A 22,939-nucleotide genomic window follows, 5' to 3' on the forward strand; every position below is an offset into this window, starting at 1 on the left:
CGCGAACACACGCTCTGATCGGCATGTACTATCGGCCAGAGGCAGAGGGTAGGGGGAGCTGGTATTTGTGCCTGAGGAGTCTTTACGAAGCAACATCCATTTAGTCATTCCAGACCCAAATGTTCTGACCTAAGAGGTTTTGTAAAAATAGTATGTCCTAAAAGACGTGAAGAATCTGCAAACTTATTCCACATTTCTTTTGCGCAGTTCCCGTTCTTACCTATATTGCTTATGGAGTCGTCCTAACTGCTGACCTTTTCAAGATGGCGGTCGGCGGACGCCGCTCTCGGGCTCGCGCACCTCCCCAAGATGGCGGCGCCCGAGGCCTGGCGCGCCCGGAGTTGCTGGTTCTGTGAGGTAGCGGCGGCAACGACCATGGAGGCCACGTCCCGGGAGGCGGCGCCAGCGAAGAGCTCGGCCTCGGGCCCCAGCGCTCCCCCCGCCCTGTTCGAGCTGTGCGGGCGGGCGGTGAGCGCCCATATGGGGGTTCTGGAGAGCGGGGTGTGGGGTAAGTCGCGGGGTGAGGGGCTACCTCTGGCAACGAGCGGGGGCGGCCCAGCGGCCAGGGGGCGCGGGGGGCGAGGCCGGGAGGCCCCGGGCAAGGCCCAGCCCCGGGCACTGGAAGCCCGATTGTAGGGTCGGAGCATGAATTCCATGACTGACAGGGCTGGACAGAGTAAAGAAGGAGACTAAATGGGCAGGTGGACCTGCACGGCGGCCTGACTTGGGGGCGCGGGGGGCGAGGCCAGGAGGCCCGGCGAGGGCGAAGGAGGCAGGGCCCGGGCGACAGAGGCTGCACTGGCGAGCATGAGCCGTGGGTGCCGAACTGACACTCGGCTGAGCCGGGCTGGGGAACCTCGGATGTCGGACCGACGTGCAAGGGATAGCCCGGCTGTCCAGGCCAGGGGCCGAGGTTGAGAGGCCTGGCCTAAGGCAATGAGGCCAGGCCCAGGGCCACCCAGCCCGACTGACGGCCCGGGGCCCCAGGCGTCGGCCTGACACCCCGCCAGTGCCAGGCTCTGGAGCCCACGCCGATGGGCGGGGGTGCGGCCGCGGATTGGAGAGCAGGGGAGTGGGGCTGAGGGAGAAGCCGAAGGGCTCGGGTCGCCGCGGCCTGTCCGACGGTGCCGGGCTGACGACCCGGCCTCGGGTGCCAAGCGGATCGAGCGGCGGAGCAGCCGGCGCGTCTGAGAACGCCGGAGGCCACTCGGATCTGCCGGAGTGGCCAGGGAGGCCGGAGAGCGGGCGGAGAGGGCCCGGGGCGGCTCAGCCAGCGAGGGAGGCTCGGACGTCGGGCGGGCTGGAAGGGCCCAGGAGGCCCCGGGTCGGGGATATCCCGGACTGTCCGGCCGGAATGGGAGGGGTGCGTCGCGGCGGAGAGGCCTTGAGGCCTTGGGCCAAATGGAAGTGACCGGAGGCCCTGGGCGTGAGGGCGGCCGGGAGCACAGGCCCGGGCCGCGGCGGAGGACATCCAGGCTGAAGAGCTAAGGCGCGCGGGTTGGGGCGCTGGGATGAGCGGCCGGGCAGGGTTGTGGGCCCGGGAGTCTGGCGGGCCGGGAGCGGAGGCCGGGAGGCCTGCTTGCCCGATGGGCCCGAGGAGGCCGTGTGTGGGGTGGGGCGGTGAGGAGTACCTGGGGAGTGAAAAGGGGAAAGTGAGGGTTGTGCGAAGCAGGCCTGGCTGCTGGGGGGGGGGGGGGGGTGTCGAGGGAGGCCTTGAGCCTGACAGTCTGCTGCTGTGAGGGGGAGGGGTCCCCGAGGCCAGGGCTGGAGCTGAGTGAGGAGTAGGCCAGGCCCATGGCCTGGAGGAAGAGGGGTGCAGGAGTGGAGGTTCTGGGTCAGGGGAGGGAAGGGGGCGTTTTTGCTGGGAGTAAGGCCCTGCTCAGGTCAGAAGTGGCGGCTTGAGGCCCCACTGTGGGGTTTGGAGGTGTGAGGTTGCACTGTGAGGAGGGGAATGGGGGAGAAAGGCCTGGGGTTTAGGGGGTTGGGGCTCCAGAATAAACTCCAAGGCTCTGGAGAGTGGTCAAGGAGGCCCTTGGTGGTGGGAGTGGGGCACCCTGGTGGGGGTGGGGAGAGGCCCTGTGCCAACAGCTGGGAAGGGTCAGGCTGACCGGTGGAAATTGGGAGAAAGATCCCTGAGGAGTTGAACAGGGGGCTCAGAAAAGGCCTGGGGAAGTTGGAAGAAGTCAGAGAGGGGCAGCATCAGCCTGGATGCCAAACCTGGCTAGAAGGGGGAGGCAGCTGCTTGTGGACCCCCACACTGGGAAAAGGAGGCATTAAAGGTGTAGTCTGGAAGGAAGCAAGCAAGACACTGGCTTATGAAGACTGGAGAAACAGGAGCTTGAAATAGGACATGAGAATTCCTGTGGCTGTCAGAGGGGATGGCTAAACAGGGGGCAGAATGGAGGGAGAAGAGGTAAGGGTCTGGAAGAACTTCCTTCTGTGTTGCTCCCCCCCACCCCACCCCCCACCCCGCGCGCAAAACAATCAACTGAAAGTTTACTAAATTTCCTCCCCCACCACCCTCCTCCCTTGCTGTATGTACCAGCCAAATTGAGAGGCAGGAGAAAGAGTTGTGCCTAGACCAGGTCAGAGTCACACAGAAAAATGTGGATCAAATGAGGCCTTTTAGAAGAAGGGTCAAGAAAGAGGCCTGCTAAGCAGTGCTCCTGTGGATAAAGGTCTCAGCAAGGGCTGGGAAACAGCCTGGAAAGGCTTCAGAGAGGCAGTGGACCAGCATTGCTTTGTGTAAGGAGTGGGGAAGGGGCAGTGAGTAGAGGCAGCAAGAAAGGGTACAATGAGGAAACCTAGGTGGAATAAAGTATATTAGACTGTAAATGCCAGGTGTGAGATGGATGCAGTAGAACCTTTGAAGTGTTATTTAAACATGTAGAACCTTTGAAGTGTTATTTAAACATGTTTTCCCTTTTTCCAGTTGCATCTTATTTATTTTACTCTTATTTGAGAGACAGAGAGCGCTCCCATCCACTGGCTGGTTTACTCCCCCAGTCCCTACAATGGTGGGAGCTGGGGACAGGTTGAAACCAGGAGCCTGGAAGTCAAGCTGGATCTCATGTTGGGGGCATGGACTCAACTACTTGAGCTGTCACCTGCTGCCTCCTAGGATGAGCGTTAGCAGGAAGCGGGAATCAGGAGCAGAGCTGGGGCTCAAACTCAGGCACTTTGATGTGGGGTGAGGGCATCCCAAGCAGTATCTTAACTGCCAGGCCAAACACCCACCCTTTTTGAGGGGTTTGAAGAGGGGAATGTCATCACCAAGAGCAGGATACAGCGAGACTGAGGTTAGGAGAGCAATTAGAATGTTGCAATAGGCCAGCGCCGCGGCTCAATAGGCTAATCCTCCACCTAGAGGCGCCGGCACACCAGGTTCTAGTCCTGGTCGGGGCGCCGCATTCTTTCCCGGTTGCCTTTCTTCCAGGCCAGCTCTCTGCTGTGGCCTGGGAATGCAGTGGAGGATGGCCCAAGTGCTTGGGCCCTGCACCCCATGGGAGACCAGGAGAAGCACCTGGCTCCTGCCATCGGATCAGCACGGTGCGCCAGCTGTGGCGGCCATTGGAGGGTGAACCAACGGCAAAAAGGAAGACCTTTCTCTCTGTCTCTCTCTCTCACTATCTACTCTGCCTGTCAAAAAAAAAAAAAAAAAAAAAAAGAATGTTGCAATAGTCCAAATGATAGGTGATGTGTGTTAGTAAAATGGTGCAGTCCTATCTGTGGTGTGATCTACACCCCGGACACCATCCTTGGCCCTAGCCCCTGCCGCCATTGCTAGAAGCCAGGTGACCACATGGCCCAACCACAGGTGTCAGCTCTACCCCTACCCTAATGGGATTTGCTGCTCCTATTTCCCTGCCCCCCAGAAAGGTCTAAAAGGACCTGCTTCCTGCACACGTGTGCTCTCTACAGATCTATCTCTGTCAGCCTCCCCCCCCTTCCTCCAGCCTACTGGACTTCCCCTATCAATAAACCCTTTCCCTTAACTCTGGTGTTTGGTGTGTTTTGTGATGGCCTTACAATGTGGCCTGGGTAAGTGTAATAGCATAGGGAAGTAACACTTCCAGCATGTACATTAAGTACCTACTATGTATAAAGAATTGTGCTAAATTCTTAGATATCAAGATTCAGTTATTGGGGCTGATGTTGTGGCGTAGCGAGTAAAGCTGCTGCCTGCAACACCAGCATCCCATATGAGTGCTGGGTTAGATTCCTGACTGCTCCACTTCCCATCCAGCTCCCTGCTAATGAACCTGGGAAAGCAGTGGGAGATGGCCCAAGTGATTGGGCCTGTGCACCCACACAGAGATCTCGAAAAAGATTCTGGCTCCTGGCTTTGGATCTGCCCAGCTCTAGCCATTGTGGCCATTTAGGGAATGAACCAGTGAATGGAAGGCGGTTTCTCTCTGTGTAACTCTGCCTTTCAAATAAATAAATAAATCTAAAAAATTTAGTTATTATACAAGGAAAGATAAAAGGAGACCTAGAATGGAAGCTTTGCTATGCTCCAAGATCTTAAACCTGTTTTTGATGGAACAGAGATGCTACTGACAGGATAAAATAATAGTAGGGGCCAGTGCTCTGGTGTAGCAGGATGCAGTGCCGGCAATCCATATGGGTGCCAGGTTGAGTCCTGGCTGCTCCACTTCTGATCCAGCTCTCTGCTATGGTCTGGGAAAGCAGTAGAAGATGGCCCAAGTCCTTGGGCCCTGCACCCGCCTGGGAGACCCAGAAGAAGGTCCTGGCTCCTGGCTTCAAATCAGCACAGCTCCAGCCATTGTAGTCAGTTGGGGAGTGAACCAGCAGATGGAAGACCTCTCTTTCTCTCTCTCTGCTTCTCCTTCCCTCTCTGGAACGCTGACTTTCAAATAAACAAATAAATCTTTAAAAAAAAAAGTGAGTAATAGCCAACATTTAGTGAACTTCTTATGGCAAGACATTATCTTGAGCAGATTGCAACTGTGATCTCCTTTAATCTTCACAACAGTTTCAGGAGGTAGTTATTATAATCTCCATTTTAAAATTGAGGAACATGAGGCTTGAAGAGGTTAAATAATTGGTCTAAGGATTCACAACTAAGTTGTACAGTTAGGATTTGACCAAATTCATCCAACTCTAGAGACGAAGCCCTTCAGCCACTATACTGTAATAATTTCTAAGAACTAAAGAAGTTGGTGAGAGCAGGTTTTGTTTTTAAGATACGTTGAATTTAGAGAGTAGTTATCTTAACTATTGGAAAACACTAGTTCAGGCTAAAGTAATGGCCCAAAGGATAGAAGTGTTCAATTTGGAAGAATGAGAATTCAAGAAAGCCATAATAAAGGGCACATGACACTTGAAAGATGAGAAGTTGATAAAAGTGCTCAAAGGAGCAAGGACATTCCTGTTGGAGTACAGCATGTCAGAGGCAGAGTGCAGCATGATACGCCAGATAAATGAAAAGAGTATTTTAGTGTGGCTGAAGTGTGGGAGGTTAAGCAGGGAGTTGAAGTGAACAGAGCAGATTATGAAGGACCTTTTAACACACATATTCAGTAGGACTTTTTTTAGATTTATTTATTTGTTTATTTGAAAGGCAAAGTGACAGAGAGATCTTCCATTTGCTGATTCACTCCCCAGATGGGTGCAACAGCCATTGCTAGGCCAGGCCGAAGCCAGATGCCCTGAACTCCCTCTGGGTTTCCCACATGGGTGGCAGGAACCCAAGCACTTGGGCTTTCTTCCATTGCTTTCCCATCCACATTAGCAGGAAATGGGATCAGAAGCAGAGGAGCCAGGACTCAGAATAGCCCTTCGACATGGGATGTCAGCATCCCAAGCTGCAGTTTAACCCACTGTACCATATTGCCTGTCCCTCAGCTAGGAATCTAACCCAGCACTTATATGGGATGCTGATGTTGCAGGCTATGCCACAAAGGCAGAGGCAGAGGTCTTCATCTGCTGGTTCACTCCCCAGATGGCCGCAGCAGCCAGAGCTGCTCCAATCCGAAGCCAGGAGCCAGGCGCCTCTTCCAAGTCTTCTGCGCGGGTGCAGGGGCCTGGAAATTGGGCCATCTTCTGCTTTCCCAGGCCATAGCAGACAGCTGGATAGGAAGTGGAGCACTGCAGATGGTGGGCCACTGCACCGGCCCCCTCAGTCAGACCTTTTTAATGCAGAATGGTTCATTGTGCATTAACCAGATCCTAGATGAGCATGTCAGCTTGTTTTGTGGGATTATCTCACTGTTGCCCCTGAAATTCTAGCTGCCAACTGAGTGACTGAAGATAAGTGGGCCAAAGTTTAGAACAGACTTATGTTAATTTCTGCAGGTTCCATTTATCAAGTGAGAAGTCTACCCTTCCATTTTCCTTTCCAGTAAAATAAATAATGCATGGAACCCCAGGGAGGAAAAAGTAAACTTTGTGTTTTGGTTTTTGTAGCTCTCCCTGGCCCAATACTTCAAAGCATCTTACCTCTGCTTAATATATATTACTTGGAGAGGATTGAGGAAACTGCCCTCAAGAAAGGTGAGTGTCTTTCTGTCTCTTTCTCAGTGGTTATGAGCATGGCACTCTTGTTCACCAGGTATATAGTATACCTGATAGCTTCACAGAACTTCATTTTTTGAAAAGTACCCTCACATCTGCTTTCTGATAAGATTCTCTACAGTGTCCTGTGAAACAAAAAGCAAGAATATGATTCCTATTATAGTGAAAAAGTGAGATACAGGTGCACCACGATTAATAGCAAAGCTAGGATTAGAACCCAGATCTCCTGAATCTGTTTTTTCTTCTTATTTTACCAAGCTGCCACTGTTCCTCAGACACATCTGTTAACAGCTAACATTTATTTAATCCTGATGTGCCAAGTGTTATCCTAGGCACTTTGTACCAAGAAACTCATATAATACTTTCAACAGCCCTATGAAATAGCTATAACCACATTTTACTAATGAGGAAACAGGTACTTAAATAAGTTGCTCAGGCACACAGCTGGAGTGTAGTTCGCTGATATTCAAAACCAGACAGTCTGTCTTTACAACCAGTGCTTAATCACTCTGGTGTGTTGTTCCTGTGAACCCAGAGCACAAAAGGAAAGACGAATATATTTCACTCATAGTAGCCAGCAAACAGCCAAATAAGTGTGATATTTCTCCCTACAGGCCTCTCCACTCAGGCCATCTGGCGCCGACTATGGGATGAGCTGATGAAGACAAGGCCTTCCAGTCTGGAAGTAAGTTAAGGTGGCAGGTAGAATGGTGGCCTGATTTTATACAGTGAAAGTAGGAATAGCACACACACACATAAAGCTGGGTGCTGGTAAAATGCAGGGGCAGCGATGGACTGAGGTTGGGAGGAGGGCTCTGATAGCTTTTCACAAAGTGCTGGTCCACTGGGCATTTGTCACTGACTTGCTTGCTCACCATATTTGCAGGGGACACAAAATAGGGAAGGGTAGTGATCACAAGGGATGGCAGAGCCAAGATTCCTAGAGTTCTTGTCAGGGTTGGCACAATGGTCAAATCTAACAAAATGAAATTTCACATGATAAACCAACTCTTCACCGAGTCTAAACATTCCAACTGCATGGCCTCAGGGTAGGGGATAGTGGGGTCTGGCTGAACAGCAGCTTGTCTGAAAAAGAATAAGGGATTTAGTTGACAAAGTGCTGAAGCCACTTATAATGACTACTCTGAGCTGTGTGAACCTATGTAAATGTAATATAGGCTGAAAGACAAGGGGGACGATAGCTCCACCTGGCTCTGCAGTATTCAGGCTACCCTGGAGAATGGAGAAAGAAATCAGAGCTACGTCATGAGTCACGTGTGGAAGACTGGAGGTGTTATTCCTGCAAAGAGAAGACTTGGGAGACATGAAGCATCTTAAAATATATGAATGGTTGTCATGTGAAAGAGGGATTAATAGACTTGTTCTGGGTGGAAGCTAAAGGAGAATGCATTTTTGCTAAACTGAAGGTACAACCTTTAAATATGAACTTGTAATGAAACAAGCTAATTTCACAGGTAATAAGCATCCTATCATTCCATGTTAAAATAAAGTCTGGATAACTCCTAAACACAAGAGTGTAGTACAGGGAATTCGGCATTGTAAAAGGGATCAAAGATTATTATTATTATTATTATTATTAAGGATTTATTTATTTATTTATTTGAAAGGCAGATACAGAGAGGCAGATCCAATGGCCACAATAGCCAGAGCTTCTTCCGGGTCTCCCACATAGGTGTAGGGGCCCAAGAAATTGGGCCATCTTCTGTTTCTTTCCCAGGCCATAGTAGAGAGCTGGATCAGAAGTGGAGCAGCCGGGACTTGAACCAGTGCCCATATGGGATACCAGCACTGCAGGCAGTGGCTTTACCTGCTACGCCACATCACTGGCCCCCAGAAAAGATTATTTTTAGGGTTCCTCTTAGCCTTATAGAATCTGCTATTCACTGACTCAGGTAGAAACCACTGGAGCTCTTAGTTAAGCATAATTTCTCTTGTTGCTACATAATTAGCTGATATAATAGATTTGGTTTAATAAACATTGATTAAAACCTACCACATAGTTGGCCGGCGCCGTGGCTCAATAGGTTAATCCTCCACCTTGCGGCGCCGGCACACCGGGTTCTAGTCCCGGTCAGGGCGCCGGATTCTGTCCCGGTTGCCCCTCTTCCAGCCCAGCTCTCTGCTATGGCCAGGGAGTGCAGTGGAGGATGGCCCAGGTGCTTGGGCCCTGCTCCCCATGGGAGACCAGGAAAAGCACCTGGATCCTGGCTCCTGCCATCGGATCAGCGCGGTGCGCCGGCTGCAGCGGCGGCCATTGGAGGGTGAACCAACGGCAAGGGAAGACCTTTCTCTCTCTGTCTCTCTCTCTCACTGTCCACTCTGCCTGTCAAAAAAAAAATAAAATAAAAAAAAAAAAACCTACCACATAGCAAATATTATGCTAGATATCAGAAGTAAAGCCATTTGAGGAGTGAACCAGTGGATGGAAGACTTCTATCTCTGCCTCTGCCTCTCTCTAACTCTGCCTTTCAAAGAAATAAATAAATCTTTAAAAAAACAAAAACAAACCCTTGCTGAGAATGTTCTAAAAAAAAGAAATACAGACACATCTCTAATCTTGAGGACCTTCCAGTTTAATAGGGAAATCTACAAACAGATCATATATGATAGGATAAGAGGTATGATAGAGGGTAGCAGGAAGCCTTTCCTGGGTGGACATTGTGGTACACTGAGTTAGCCACCACTTGGGATCTCATATCAGAGTGCCTGGAATCAAGTCTCACCTTTGCTTTTTTTTTTTTTTTTTAATTTTAATATGTATTTATTTGAAAGGCAAAGTTACAGAAAGAAAGTGAGTGATCTTCCATCTGCTGTCTCACTCCCCAAGTGGCCACAACAGCCAAGGCTAGGCCAAGTAGAAGCCAGGAGCCTAGAACTCCATCCTAGTCTCCCACATGAGTGGCAGGGGCCTAAGCACTCGCACTATCTAATGTTGCTTTCGCAGGCACATTAACAGGGAACTGGATTGAAAGTGGAGAATCTAGAACTAGAACCAGCACTCATGGGATTTTGGCATTGCAGGCAGCAACTAGCCTGCTGTACCATGGCACCTCCTTCCTTGCCCTACTACCTTTGCTTGCTATTCAGCTTACTACTAATGTGCCTAGGAGGCAGCAGATGATGATGGCCCAAGTACTTGGGTTCCTGCCACTCACACAGAGACCTGATGGAGCTCCTGGCTTCTGGCTTCAGCCTGGTCCAGCCCCAGCTGTTGGCAGGCATTTGGGAAGTGAACCAGCAGATGGTGGATCTTTCTGTCTATATCAGTCCCTCTCTGTGTCATTCTGCCTTTCAAATAAATAAATAAAATCTTTTAAAAGACTTTCCTACGATACAATATTTTAGCTAGGCTTTTTATGGAAATAAGGCTAAATGACCAAAAAAATTAAAATTTAAAAGCTAGTATCAGAAATTGCAGATATAATTTGTGGGAGATATACTGGGTTCAGGAATATTTAGCCCCATATTCTTCAGCTTTTCTACTAGATTTGGACTGAAACCCTTGGATGAGGACACTGAGACCCAACAAAATCCTCAGACACTAGACTTTATGAGAAAGAGAAGTGTATGCAAGCGTTTTAGAAAACCGTGACAACCTTCTGCCATCTTTAAGAAATTAAATGCACTCTGTCCCAGTATTACACAAGCAATTTGGTTGACCAGCATATGAAGATTATATTATTGTCTTTCTCTTGGAGAAACCTTTTCTTTTCCCAGCATTATCTGAAACTTCCTGGAAAACAGTGTTTGGCTCAGAGCTTTTCAGAACATTTAGGAGGCCCCAGGCTGGTGGCTTTAGGCAGAAGTCCTGACTTCGGGAGCATATCCATTTTAGAGGGTGTCTTCTGCTTCCTCTGCATGTCAGTAATCTTCATCTCACTCATAATTCAGAAACACTGTCTGCCCAGTTCTAGGTGCTATGCTAGTTTTCAAGGATACAGTCGTGAGCAAAATAAGAATAGCCTCTGACTGCTTACAAAGCAGTCATATTTCAGACTGCAGTGCTGGTGTTTGCAAAGAGATCTTTAGAATAGATAATCTGGAGACAAAGCAGTGAGGAAAAGAAGGGTTATTCAATAAACAGTTTGCTCGCAATTGGTTAATCAATTGGGGAAAAAATAGGGCTTCTCTTTATTTCAAATCATTTCAATATTAAAGATTAAACTTATAAAGTAAAGAAATAAATTGTAGTAAGTAAAAGCACAGAATGGGCACTGGCATAGAGGTTAAGATGGTGGTTAAGACACCTACATCCCAGAATGTGGGTTTGATAACCAGCTCTAGCTCTTAACTCCTGCTTCCCACTAATGTAGACCCTGGGGAGGCAGCAGTAATGGCTCAAGTGATTGGATTCCTGCCACCATCCTAGGAGACGTGGATTGAGTTTCCATCTCCTAGATTCAGCCCCTGGGTCAACACTGGACATTTGAAGAGTGAACCAGCAGAAGAGGTCTATCTGTCTCTCAAATTTTTAAAAAGTAAAAACACAAAACAATTAAAAAATAAAAATGGTTAGATATCTAATCTCAGGATGGAAAGAGTACCAGTTATGAAATGTGCAGACCTAAAAAATATTTAACCACAAGAAAATGCCAACACTATAAGCAGAATTCAAAAGGTAAATAGGGGTGGGTATCATAGCACAGTGGTTAAGTGGCCACTTGGGATCCCATATTGGAGTACTTTGTTCATGTTCTCTGCTTTCAATCCAAATTCCTGCTTATGTGTACTCTGCGAGGCAACAAGTGATAGTTCAAATATTTGGGTCCCTGTGACTTGTGTGGAAGACCTGGATTGATAGCCTGGCTCTTGGCTTCGAGCTGACCCAGCCCCAGCTTTTGCAAGCTCTTAGGGAGTAAAACAGTGGATGGGACGTATATCTCACTGTTGCTCTGCTTTTCAAAAAATTTTTCTTAAAAACAAGATGTGTGAAACAAAAGGAGACAGAGCATAAGAAAGAGAACATACCAGGGGCCAACACTGTGGCAGAGCATGTTAAGTCACTGACTGGAATGCCTGCATCCAATAATGCTGGCTGGAGTCCTGGCAGTCCTGGCTACTCTGCTTCTGATCCAGCTTCCTAATATGTCTGGATGGCTGTGGAAAATAGACCAAGTACTCGGGAGACCCAGATGGATTTCCTGGCTCCCGGCTTTGGCCGGGCCCAGTCCCCACCAATGCAGCCTTTTGGGGAATGAACCAGTAGATGGAAGCTTCTCAATCTCTCTCTCTGCTTCTCAATCACTATGGCTTTCAAATAAAATGAATAAAGATTTGAACAGCTCACAGAATATACAGATATCTTCAGTAAAGTGAAAAAACGTTCAATGTTATACATGATAAAGGGAAAGTAAAATTTTACCTCTTAAATTCAGTCTTGTTTTGATTTGGTTTTTATTTCAAAAGGTAATGCCTAGGGTTGGTTAAATTTACATTTAATACACTTTTGGTGGGAACTGAAATTGTTGTAACTCTCTTGGTGGGCATTCTACTGATATTTGTCAAGAGTCTTAAATTATTTGATTAAAAATTCTACTAGCTACTCAGTTCATTTCCAGATGTTCATTACAGCAAAATTTAATATCAAAAGGCTAGAAACAATAGTTATGCAGTCTTACACGAAGTATTAACTATTTTCAAAACAAAATCATTTTTAAGATGTTTAAATATGTGATATTATGATCTTTAAAAAGCCCAGCATTTTAAAGTATTCAGAATTGTCTCAGACTTGTAAAAACAAATATGTAGGGACTGGCATTGTGGTACAGCAGGTTATGCTGAGGCTGGTTTGCCAGTATCCCATACCAGAGTGCTGGTTCAAATCCTAGCGCTACGCTTCCAATCCAGCTTCTTGCTGTTGTGTCTCTGAGGACAGTGGATGATCGCCCGGGTGCTTGGGACCCTGCCACTCACGTGGGAGACCTTGTCAGAGCTCCTGGCTTCAAGCTGGCCCAGCCCTAGCTGTTGCAGCCATATGAGGTCAGCCAGCAGATGAAGGATCTCTCTTTCTACCTCTAAAATAAATATTTTTTAAAAAATGTATAGCTATTTACGTATACATAAGCACTCCATAGTTGGTTTACAATGACTTTTGGTTTGCTCATCTTTTCTACAGATGTTTCTGTTATCAAACAGCCAACAATATATAGCTTGGGAACATTTTCTGGCTCTAACAACAACTTACTACAAGAAAATACTGAACCCTGTCTAGATTGCATACACTTCTTCCTCCATTACCAGTGTCTGAGCTTCCAGCCTGTTGAGGATGGGGCAAGGATTGTAGTGGTGGGCAAAAGCCACCCCGTCCTGTTGGCAGCACCTCATTTCTCTCGCCCTCACTATAAGTCACCTTGCATTTCTACAAGTCCACAAAATGAATAGCCTGGACTAGATACCTTTAAATTTTGACATTTTATTAGCAAAGACACTAAAGGTGGTGGTGGGCTGAAATGGCAGTGGAAGTGCTGCTGCTCATGAATTCATGTAAAGCCATTGAGATAGCTGATAAAACTAACTTCACATATTCATTTAACCCTCAGCAAGCCTAAAATGTTCATATAATTAGCCCCTCACTTTTCAGGTGATGAATGTGAGGCAGAAAGAGGTGAAATGATTTGCCTTAGGTTGCAGTTCGTGAGCTGCAGACCCAGGATTTAGGTTGAAGCAGAATGGCTCTGGAGAGCATGTTCCTGATCACTATGTCGTGTTCCTCACAGCAGTTTTCACACGTTTGGGGTGTTTGATCTTCAAATATTTAACCATTAACACATCTGGAAAAGCCCAGTATTTAGTCATCTAACCTACACCTGCTGCCATGTCTGTTAAGGCCCCAAATAGCCACATCTTGGTTCACGTTTTTGTCCAGGTTTTAGGTCCAGCTCTTGTAGCAGGCATCCAACTACCTCACTTGGGAAGCTGAAGCCTGGCTAGGGCTACCTGCCAAAGTTTTTCCAAGACTATAAGTGTGGGTCAGCAAATCTGAAATGTCAATACCCTTGGCCTTCACTCAAAACTGAGGAGATTTTCTTGCCAGATGTTTTTCTCTCCTGTTTTTCTGTGCCATTTCCTCTTCTTTTATTACACACTGAAGATTTCTGAATCAGTATTCTGCCCTTAGTCTTCTCATTGGTAAATCAAATACATTTTCAGTCCATTATTTAGAGTGAGTGTATTTTTTTTCTGTTCCACAAAGAGGACTTTTTTTTGTTCACAACTGGATCATAATGCAAGAATCAGTTTCTCTCATAGTCGGCTTTTCTTGGTGTTGGAGAAACCCATCCCCACTTGGCTTATCATTCTCAACAGAATGGTTTTTGACTTGCTCTTGGCCGAGGAGCCGCTGAGAGGAACATGGCAACAATTCCAGTGCAGTCTCCATAACCGTCCCAGAGTCCCACAGATCTCTCCTGTTCTAATTTACCCTGCTAGTCGTGAATGAGACCTTTCTCTGTTACTGCCATGCAGTTAAGTTCAAATTGAAGTCACTCCTGAATTATCTCAACATGCAGCCTAGGAATATAGCTAGGGCCTGAGGTCAGGAACTGCCTAGCTCCTGGTGAAACCCTCAGGTATGATTGACAGTGACTCTGGGATAGAGTGTATGGAGGTAGGGTAAGGGCCACAGAGAAGTATTTAATCTTTGGGAACATTAGCCTGCTACTACCTTTGCTTCCCGCCAATAAGCGACCTGATTACGACTCAACCTCTATCAAGTCCATTGCACACTGCCAGTCGCACCGATCAGTGCTAGCAGCAGTAACACTGTATTTTGCAGTGTACAGAGTACTCTGACTTGTACTCTCCCTCCGTTAGCGGTTGGTGGTACTGATGTGAGGAAAGGTTCAGGGAGGTCCAGAGTATTGTGGCAGAGCTAGGGCCTATTTCGCAGTCAGCAGATTTTCTGCCTCACTTCAGGAGATGGCTCAGGGTAGGTCTTCAGTTAGAAATTCTGGGAACTGTCTTTCCTCAGTGTGCCTTTTTGAGCTTGGCAGCCATATTTCCTGATATCTGGTGTGCATCAGAATCATCTGGGGGACGTTTCAAAAAATAAGGATGCCTTAACCTCACCTCATATGTAGCCTACAGAACCACCAGGTCTGAGTATGTGGCTTATGAATATCTTAAAAAAAAGCTCAACAAATTCTGATATGCAGCAAAGATTGAAAATCACTTGCATTTGGAGTTCCAAAATTTGGTTCCTGTTCCCCAGGAATTTTTAACCTGGTTGGGATAATTAACATATACACAGCAAAGAGACTCAACACTGAGACAGTATTCCAGCATCACAGTGACAGTCCCAACCAGCAGCCTGAAAGAATTACATGGCCACCAGTGATGCCATTCAGCCCAGCAAAGAATATTTCTGGAGGACATAGAAAGGACACAGAGGAGAGGTTTGGGTCAGTGAAGTGACCGACTTGGCCACAGCAAAGCGTTGACATGAGCAAGATGTGGGAAATAGTCTCAGGTAAGCAGCAGCCATTTTGAAGAAGAGGTAACTGACTAGACTTCACATTAATATGGAGTGTCTTAAAGCAGAATAGTGTTCCATAAAGGTGAATCCAGTGTTTGTACAAAGTAGTTTGAGAAGGGGAAAAGAGGACAGGGAGAGCAATCAGGAAAAACAAAAACAAAAACAACCTGAAGTGGTGAGGTGTGGAGCCCTAAGGCTGAGCAAAGTTGGTAATAAAGAGGACAAGTTGGGATCACATTCTAGAAACAATTAAGAATTTACAAGAGTGACTGTTTTAGTTGTAATATAGCCAAATTTCTCTGGAACCAGAGTTCCTGGGTTCAAATCTCGGTTACTGCTTACCTGTGTACACACAAGTAATAAGTAATAATCTCTTTCTGCTTTGGTTCTTTTTTCTTCCTTCAAATTCAGGGTGGTTTTTTTTTTTTTTTTTTTACCCCAATTTCAGTGGATTGAGAAGTTCAAGAGCACTGAGAGTAAGATTCCTGAAACATGCTAGAGAAACTATCAAAAATAGTTTCACACGTGGCTCTGCATGCAGTGAAAAAAAATTAGACCAGGTTTCTCAGATAAGGATGCTATTCCATAAAGCCAAAATGACACAGAATGCTTTTATCAGCCTGTGTGCCTGTTTTCTCACCTGTAAAATGGGGCTACCAATAATACCGTATCTCACAGATGGTGAGGACTGTATGAATCTATATAAATTCTTTAGAATGTCTGGCTCAGTGATAAGCTTACTATTGGAAGGGGGGAAACTGAGGTGTCTCATGGATATTATTCTCAATGTCATGGCTGTCTGGCATGTTCTCTGCTTTCAGAGTGTGACCTGTTGGCGAGCCAAGTTTATGGAAGCCTTTTTCTCCCATGTCTTGCGTGGGACCATCGATGTGTCTTCTGACAGACGTCTTTGCGACCAGCGATTCTCACCTCTTCTGCACAGCTCCCGCCATGTCCGGCAGCTCACCATCTGCAACATGCTGCAGGGTGCAACCGAGCTGGTGGCTGAGCCCAACCGTAGGGTTCTGGAGACCCTCGCCAGTTCCTTGCACACCCTCAAGTTCCGCCACCTGCTGTTCTCTGATGTGGCGGCTCAGCAGTCGCTCAGGCAGCTGTTGCATCAGCTCATTCACCATGGGGCTGTCAGCCAAGTGTCGCTGTACTCCTGGCCTGTGCCAGAGTCCGCTCTTTTCATCCTTATCCTCACCATGAGTGCTGGTTTCTGGCAGCCAGGCCCTGGTGGGCCACCCTGTCGCCTCTGCGGAGAGGCCTCTCGAGGCCGGGCCCCATCCCGGGAGGAAGGTTCCCTCTTGCTGGGTTCCCGCCGGCCTCGCCGGGATGCTGCTGAGCGATGCGCTGCAGCCCTGATGGCCACTCGAAGGAAGAGTGAAGCCAAGCAGATGCTCAGAGCTGCACCTGCCACTAGAGTAACACGCCGGAGCACACAGGAGAGCCTGACAGCAGGCGGGACAGAACCTAAGAAGGAGCTGCACCCTCCAGCCACTTCCGAGGCTCCTGGCACCAAGCGACCACCCACTGCTCCAGCTGCCACCTCCTCTGCCTCTGCCTCCTCTTCCACATCTTCATCCAAACGGGCTCCAGCCAGCTCGGCACCGCAGCCCAAGCCCTTAAAGCGTTTCAAGCGAGCTGCAGGGAAGAAGGGTGCTCGCACCCGCCAAGGGTCAGGTGCAGAGTCTGAAGACCTGTATGACTTTGTTTTTATTGTGGCTGGTGAGAAGGAGGATGGTGAGGAGATGGAGATTGGGGAAGTGGCTTGTGGAGCTTTGGATGGATCAGATCCCAGCTGCCTGGGGCTTCCAGCACTAGAGGCCTCACAACGATTCCGCAGCATCTCCACCTTGGAGCTATTCACAGTTCCGCTCTCCACGGAGGCAGCTCTGACACTATGCCACCTGCTGAGCTCCTGGGTGTCTCTGGAGAGCCTCACTCTCTCCTACAATGGTGAGCACCCTGGAGGGGCAGAGGTTGGGCTTGGATCCCCTAGTAGCACCGGGTGCATACCTAATCCTAAAGGGCATTGGGACTGTGGCCCGGAAGCTGGAGGTGTGGCTCCTGTGTGCCTCATAAGGAAACAAAAGGCACATGCCACAAAGTAGTGGCAGCATGTCAGTGCCAGGAGAGCTACATGAGGTCTATAGCACTGATACAGTCTTGGGAGCAGGGGTTCCTAAGGGGCAATGAGATGAGTCAGCTGGACTGTGAAGACCATAGGGCACAGCCAGGGTTGTGGCTGGATTCCACTTGTCATCAACGCAACTAGGTGTGGGGCACAATTTATCAAACCAACAACCTGCAAGGCAGTCCTCAGTCCTTTCCCACATTTCACCCAGGTAGCAAAACTTCAACCCTGGGTAAACCTGGTGATGATCTTAGGCTGCATATTGCTGCTATACATTCATGGTCATCCCCGTCATAAGAACCCTCACCATGTTTGCATCAGCTCCCATTCCTATTCTGCCACTCCCGAACTCTTGTCTCTTCCTGAGCTCACCTCCTACTTGAGCTGGCATTACACATGAGCTCCTTTAACTGTTGCCAGCCTACATACTCCTCCATTGGCACTTGTCCTTTCCTCCTTCACCACAATGGAAAGGGAGCATCTTATATAAGGCCAATTCTTTGACTTGTGGTCTGGTCCATACCTCGCCTCCCATCTTAGGGAAGCTGATCCCTCAAATGCCTTAGTAATGACACATATATTGCTTAATGTCTTACATTTTTAAATATTCACAAGATATTTACTTTAATCCTTAGGACAACCCTATGAGGTCAGGTAACTTATCTGGGATAACCTAGCTAGTCAGCTACAGGAATCAAACACAGGCAACCTTACTCCAGAATCAGTCCTATTAAACCATTTCTTATGATGCCTCCTTCCAGTTTCTCTCCCACTAACATATAACATTAAATCAGGTCTTCACCAAAATTCACCACCACCTCTCCCTCTTTCCAGTATTGACTCCTCTCCGGCTCCTCACAGACGTTAGGAGTCACCTGTAGTGTCTCCACTTCTCAGCCCACTTCAGCCTCTTCTACCCTGCTGACACGCTGAGAGACTCGGTCACCAACAGGTTCTCTTTGTTACTTGATTCATCTTTTTAACTCTCAGCAGCACTTACTGCTCTTAGTCATTACATTGTGAAATATTCATTTCCACTACCTCAAAATTCTGACTTCTGCCCCTGTATGTTGTCTTAAAATGTTCAGAGTTCCTCAGAGCTGCTCCCACTTCACACACTTGTTAGACAGTTGCATCCATGCCTGTGATCTGCATGGCTAACTATGCTAGACATCCTGTTCTAGTTAGCCTAGCTCCCTCTCCTGAACTTCAAGAGTCCAGGTATTAGACATCACCCACAAGCTCCCCAAACACACCCAACCTGAATGCACTTTCTTCTCTACACTCATCCTGTGTTTGTTCTCAGGAGGAACATCACAGTCGATTCAGTTGCCCAAAGAAACTTTGTGCTCACATTTTTTCTTATCCTACACTTATAAGGAAACTTCAAAATGTTGAAAGTTGCTATTAAAAAGATAGGTTTCTTTTGTCGAGAAAAAATTTAGAACCTCCACCATTTCCTTCATACTACCTTCCAGGAACTTTTTGAAGTACCCTCAAATTTGGCTGTCAGTTCTTTATCTCAAACTTGCTCCTCTATCTCAACACTCCCAGCTCAGGTTACCATTTTTCACTTGGCTCTATCACTTCAGAGTTCCTCCTGACTCTGTACTGCCACCATATAACCCAGTCTTCACTGCAGAGCTGACCCTGTCACCATACATCCTAATCACGGGTCGTTTGTGTTCTCTCTTGACTGTGGTGGTATTTTCTTGGGACGTCCTTTCCCTCCACCAGACCTCTGTATACGACACCTTCCCTCATGTCTCCTTCAGACTGTTCATGTTCTATAGGACTCCCTCAGCTGGACAGCCTTTGCTGATGTAACCTGGACTAGGTGTTAGGGCCTTTGTGCTTTCATAGTACTCTGCTCATAGGGTCTAGCAAGAAACCTTGATAGGAGTGAATTGAACCAAAGGGTTCCAAGGCATAAATTGCTTGTGCATTAAGCAGTTGCTATGATCTCTCTAGATCATACACCACTCTGGCATTCTGCCCTATTCCACCCTATTGGGCCATCACCTCTCCTATTCTCAGGTGTTGCCCCTAATAGAGCATAACCATATCTTGTCTGGCTTCCAGGACCTTCTACAACATGGCGTCCACAGCCCTTCCCTTGAGGGCTCAGTCTCCTGAGCCTCCATCTAGGCAAGCAAGCCTCCCACTTAAGCCCTGCAATTTTCTGTGACCTGTAACTGTCTTTTCTCTCTAGCCAACATTTCTTCCCTTCAAGGTCCAGCTTCTTCAGAAAAACAGCTCAGGAACCCAGGAGTTCAGCCGTCTGCAGCTACCTGGGCTTGTCATTCAGCTTGTAGCCATGTTGCCCTGCCACATCCTGTCTTCTGTTTTGTGACTCTGCCCTGATGCTTCTTGCAGGCATGACTCAGCACAGCAGGAATCAGTTTGAGTTAACTGAGGAAAAAGACACAGATGAGTAGACAGACAAACAGTGCTAAAAAGATTTGGTGATTATCAATAGAACTATTTGGAGTTGTCTCTGAATGCCACCCCTGCTGAGCCTTAATCTCTTTCCTGCCGTAGGCCTGGGTTCTAACATCTTCCGCCTGCTGGACAGCCTGAGGGCCTTGTCAGGCCAGGCTGGATGTCGCCTCCGGGCCCTGCATCTCAGTGACCTGTTCTCACCACTGCCCATCCTGGAGCTGACACGTGCCATTGTGCGAGCCCTGCCCCTGCTGCGGGTCCTCTCTATTCGTGTGGACCACCCCAGCCAGCGGGAGAACCCTGCTGTACCAGGGAATGCTGGGCCCCCTAGCCACATAATTGGGGATGAGGAGATACCAGGTGAAGCACTATGTGTGTGTGTGTGTGTGCATGTGTGTACATACCCTCCACACAAACATGCCTGATCATTTGTGTGGGGAACGGAGGACCTCCAGTCTGTCTTCTACCGTGTTGCTGGCTTGTCTGGCATCTGTTACTGCTTTGGGCCTGACACTACAATAACCTTGGGTAGGACAGGGCCCAGACCACCATAAACCCAACAGGGACTAGGGCAGCTAAAGTCTTCAGAAAGGTCTGAATCAAGAACACAAGACTGGATTTGGTTCCCTGTTGTATGGCCCTAGTTGCTGTTGTCTTCTACCCCGTCATCCCTCACACTCTTGAATAGCCTAGTGCCCCTGGCCTGAAAAGCTTGAGGGCAGCAGCCAAGTGCTTTAGCGCTCTATTCAGAACTTAACACAGCAGCTGACGCAGGGTAGACGCTCACAGACATGCACATCATTCTTTAGTAGTGCCCTTAGACAGGAAGGGACCTGTTTCAGAAGTGAGATAGTGACCAGCTGCAATCTTCTCTTACCATATCCAGAAAACTGCCTGGAGCAGTTGGAGATGGGATTTCCACGAGGAGCTCAGCCAGCTCCACTGCTCTGCTCCGTGCTGAAGGCCTCAGGTTCTCTGCAGCAGCTGTCCCTGGACAGCGCCACCTTTGCCTCACCCCAGGATTTTGGGCTTGTGTTGCAGACCCTCAAAGGTAGGACCCAGACAGAAGGGAGGCGGGGGTAGGGGAGACCTAGGAAAGCCATGGCTCATGCCTCTCTCCCTCTGATCCAGAGTACAACCTAGCCCTGAAGAGGCTGAGCTTCCATGACATGAATCTGGCCGACTGTCAGGGTGAGGTGCTGTTTTTGCTACAGAATCTGACTCTTCAAGGTAAGGTCCTCAGAACCCAGGCTTTCTTGGGTCTTCATTGTGACTCTGTTGTCTTCAAGAGAGGGCAAAAGCAGTTTATTTCTTGGCCTTGTGACCTCAACTACAAAATATAGAAATCTGACCTTCCTTCTCAAAGTCCCAAACGCAATTTAAACATGGGAAATTACTTTTACAATGCCTCACTAAAAGCTTTCTTACCTTTCAGAGGCTGACAGAAGCAGGGGAGGGGGAGAAATAAACGCACTGTGCCAGATAGAAATCTGCCTCTGATCCCCACCTATGTATAGTGTGTCATGGAGGGGGCAAAGCAGCAAGTGAACGGAGACTTGTCCGTCAGGAGCACCTGCTCACACTGACCATTCAGGCTCATCTCTGATTTGGGTCCTGATTAGTTCCAGCCTAGTGTGGGATCTTGGACAGATTACTTCTCTAAAATGTTCACAATGCCTCAACAGGGCCAACTGGAGCAGGAAGGGTGGCAGCAGTTTTAACACAGCCATCAGAACTTACTCTGATTTCTCTTGACAGAGATTACCTTCTCCTTCTGCCGTCTGTTTGAGAAGCGCCCAGCACAATTTCTGCCTGAGATGGTTGCTGCTATGAAGGGCAACTCCACACTGAAGGGCCTTCGGCTGCCAGGGAACCGCCTGGGTGGGGGCCGGGCCCTGGGGAGGGAGAGGGGAAGGAGCCAGGCCTTTGACCTGGGAACTTACTGGGTGAGGACACAGACCTCCACCAGGAACATGGGGATTGGAATAGAAGTATCTGTGTGCTGGGGCTTCAGGAACTGGCAGGACTAGGGTCTCCTCAGCCTGAGTGGGGTTGGGATACCCTTGTTTCCTGTTCTTGGCTAGAGGTGATGGGCGCTTCTCCTCTTCTCTCCAGGAAATGCTGGCCTTCTGGCCCTGGCAGATGTTTTCTCAGAGGACTCATCCTCCTCTCTCTGTCAGCTGGACATCAGGTACATGGGCGGGGGGGGGACGGGGGACAAGGGATGGAGCTACAGGGATAGAGACCAGGGATTAGTTGCTTCCTGGATACTGATCCATCTTACCCCTACCAGTTCCAACTGCATCAAGCCAGATGGGCTTCTCGAGTTTGCCAAGCGGCTGGAGCGCTGGGGCCGTGGAGCCTTTGGTCACCTGCGCCTCTTCCAGAACTGGTTGGACCAGGATGCAGTCACAGCCAGGGAAGCCATCCGGCGGCTCCGGGCCACCTGTCATGTGGTCAGCGACTCGTGGGACTCATCCCAGGCCTTCGCAGATTATGTCAGCACCATGTGATGGGGGCCCGTACCTCACAGGCCCATGCTCAGTACCATCAGCTTGCAGGGGCTGAGCCATGGGCTGCCCAGAATCCCCAACCACCAATTCTGTCTTTCTCTTTCTGCCGCCTTTTTCCTCTGTTTTCCATCTCCCCTTGTACTGAGGTCCTGGAGGCCTGGATGGAGCCCAGCAAAGGCATGTCCACAGCTGAGTGTAGAGCCTTTGGGCCCCGTACTCAGCACCCCGGGAACCCCAGGCCAGGAGGTCACAGTGGTCATCAGTCACTGAGGACAGTCTCTTCCCCTGCCCCGGGGTTCCTGCCTCCCCTCAAGCAGGTCCCAGGCTTTAGAGAAATGTAGGAGTGCCCACCACCAGGCCTCTTCCCCTGCTGGGCTCACCACACTGCTCCCAGGCCTCGGTCCCTTTCATACCTTTATTCCTTTCTTTTTTTTAACCAAAAGTTTTTCTTATAAAATAAATTTTGGGCAAACATCATGTACCCCTTTCTCCATGGTTTTCTCTCAGAGAACAAAATTCGGCAGGGCCCTGTGGGGCAGAACCAATTCCCCTGTCCCTTTCCTCAAACAGCTAGCTAGATCCAAACCAGCAGCTTATCAGTGGACACCCCGCTGCTCCTCGTGGGAACGCTGGTGGAAGACGAAGCTGATGGCCGTGGAGGCAGCATCCCAGGCAGCCTGGAGTACCTCATCCTGGAGCCCCCGTTTATCAGTGCTGTGGTTCCACTGAGCCAGGTCTGAAGTGCAGTCAGAACCATCAGGGGGTGGCCAGACCTGGCGGCTATTGACACAACGGCGGCAGTGCAGCCTGGGG

At 48.8% G+C, this 22,939-nt stretch overlaps 2 protein-coding genes and 1 pseudogene across 15 annotated transcripts in view; 1 reads left to right on the forward strand and 2 right to left on the reverse strand.

Moving 5' to 3' along the window:
* Positions 1-16: 16 nt before the first annotated feature.
* On the forward strand, positions 17-22,603 carry LRRC41 (leucine rich repeat containing 41). The gene is made up of 10 exons (XM_002715127.6): positions 17-508; positions 6,430-6,516; positions 7,152-7,222; positions 15,853-16,993; positions 19,713-19,973; positions 20,500-20,664; positions 20,745-20,843; positions 21,372-21,494; positions 21,729-21,804; positions 21,907-22,603. The coding sequence occupies exons 1-10, from the start codon at positions 310-312 to the stop codon at positions 22,124-22,126; spliced, it is 2,442 nt and encodes an 813-aa protein (XP_002715173.1). The 5' UTR covers positions 17-309; the 3' UTR covers positions 22,127-22,603.
* Positions 13,544-13,971, reverse strand: LOC149125722 (large ribosomal subunit protein bL33m pseudogene; annotated as a pseudogene).
* RAD54L (RAD54 like) overlaps positions 22,528-22,939 on the reverse strand; it is a 28,595-nt gene continuing 28,183 nt past the window's right edge. For all 14 annotated transcript variants that reach the window (XR_016211047.1, XR_016211046.1, XR_016211048.1 and 11 more), the window contains one exon: positions 22,528-22,933. Coding sequence is in view for 8 of the 14 variants with exons in the window: in XM_089300739.1 (XP_089156865.1) it covers positions 22,723-22,933 (211 nt within the window). In the remaining 6 variants the exon portion in view is untranslated. The remainder of the gene's footprint in view (positions 22,934-22,939) is intronic.

The sequence above is a fragment of the Oryctolagus cuniculus genome, chromosome 7 (assembly GCF_051225735.1).
Source record: "Oryctolagus cuniculus isolate XC-2025 breed Fujian yellow rabbit chromosome 7, ASM5122573v1, whole genome shotgun sequence".
Taxonomy (NCBI): domain Eukaryota; kingdom Metazoa; phylum Chordata; class Mammalia; order Lagomorpha; family Leporidae; genus Oryctolagus; species Oryctolagus cuniculus.

Excerpts from the sequence above, each read along its gene's own strand:
- LRRC41 (XM_002715127.6), top strand. The coding sequence starts at position 310 with ATGGCGGCGCCCGAGGCCTGGCGCGCCCGGAGTTGCTGGTTCTGTGAG. Across the intron at positions 16,994-19,712 it reads CCTCACTCTCTCCTACAATG|GCCTGGGTTCTAACATCTTC; the intron begins GTGAGCACCCTG and ends TTCCTGCCGTAG. Across the intron at positions 20,665-20,744 it reads TGTGTTGCAGACCCTCAAAG|AGTACAACCTAGCCCTGAAG; the intron begins GTAGGACCCAGA and ends CCTCTGATCCAG.